The sequence below is a fragment of the Priapulus caudatus genome, unplaced genomic scaffold, assembly GCF_000485595.1.
Source record: "Priapulus caudatus unplaced genomic scaffold, Priapulus_caudatus-5.0.1 Scaffold1047, whole genome shotgun sequence".
NCBI classification, from domain to species: Eukaryota; Metazoa; Priapulida; class Priapulimorpha; order Priapulimorphida; family Priapulidae; genus Priapulus; species Priapulus caudatus.
Genome location: NW_014578108.1, coordinates 6,633 through 7,615, shown reverse-complemented (window position 1 = coordinate 7,615; position 983 = coordinate 6,633). Strand labels below are relative to the sequence as shown.

The following is a 983-nucleotide window of genomic DNA, read 5'->3' as shown; positions in this document are numbered from 1 at the left end:
CCCTCTCTCACCCTTTCTCACCCTCTCTCTCTCGTGTGCAGGGTGTGGAGAGAAGCCAGAGAGAGGATCGTTGGCTTTCCTGGACGCTTCCACGCCTGGGACGTGCAGCACAAGAACTGGCTCTACAACTCTAACCACTCGTGCGAACTATCCATGGTTCTAACGGGAGCAGCTTTCTTCCACAAGGTAATCAATCAATCAATAAATCAATCAATCAATAAATCAATGTTAATTAATCAATTAATCCACGATTCTGTCGAGATATGTGGCGAGGATTTCCGTCGGGCGGAAAAGGTTCCTTCCTTCCTGTGTTAGCTGTGAATCTGCAAACTCCACGACAGATGGCACTCTCGCTCTGGCTCAATTCACCACTGCCACAAGTAGATTTCCGTGAGAATTTCTAACGCTTTTTTACCACAGGTTTTACAGCGGCCAGGTTACTCGTATCCTATGTAATAAGATTTGTACTAATAAAAGTTGCAAAGATACTAAAAATCCGACTATTATTTCATGAAAAATTTGATGAAATAGTGAGAAGAAATAGTGCGCGGATTGTGCGCCCATTTACCTCTTTCAAATCATACACTGTTTACGAATCGCCATTTGCTGGATTTTCCCGGAGCTCCGCCCGCTTTAAAAATAGTGCTAGCCGTGCGGCAGTGGTATCCTGAGTTGTACGAAGGGGGCACTGCGTGCAGTTTTGTAAATTGTTGACTGGGTTATCTCTGAAGTGTGCTGCCATCTGGTGACAAACTCAAGCAACTTAGTGCAGCTGTGGCCCGGCTGTCGAAACCTATTGTCAGCAGGTCACTAATGTGTGCGATTCAGCTTTTTACCTTCACCAAATTAAATGATAAAATCACTCAACATTATTAAGATAACCCGTATATGTTATTATTAATCTATTTTTGGTCAATTAAATTGACTACGTCACGAATTTTCTATGGGAAAATTTGTAAAATTTTTGTTGCGATTTTTTTACG

At 42.4% G+C, this 983-nt stretch overlaps 1 protein-coding gene across 1 annotated transcript in view; it reads left to right on the top strand.

The window, feature by feature from the left end:
• Window positions 1-983, top strand: part of LOC106815125 (exostosin-3-like) — a 17,116-nt gene that overhangs the window by 14,717 nt on the left and 1,416 nt on the right. Inside the window, exon 9 of the mRNA XM_014819554.1 lies at window positions 42-186. Within this exon, the coding sequence (XP_014675040.1) occupies window positions 42-186 (145 nt within the window). The remainder of the gene's footprint in view (window positions 1-41; window positions 187-983) is intronic.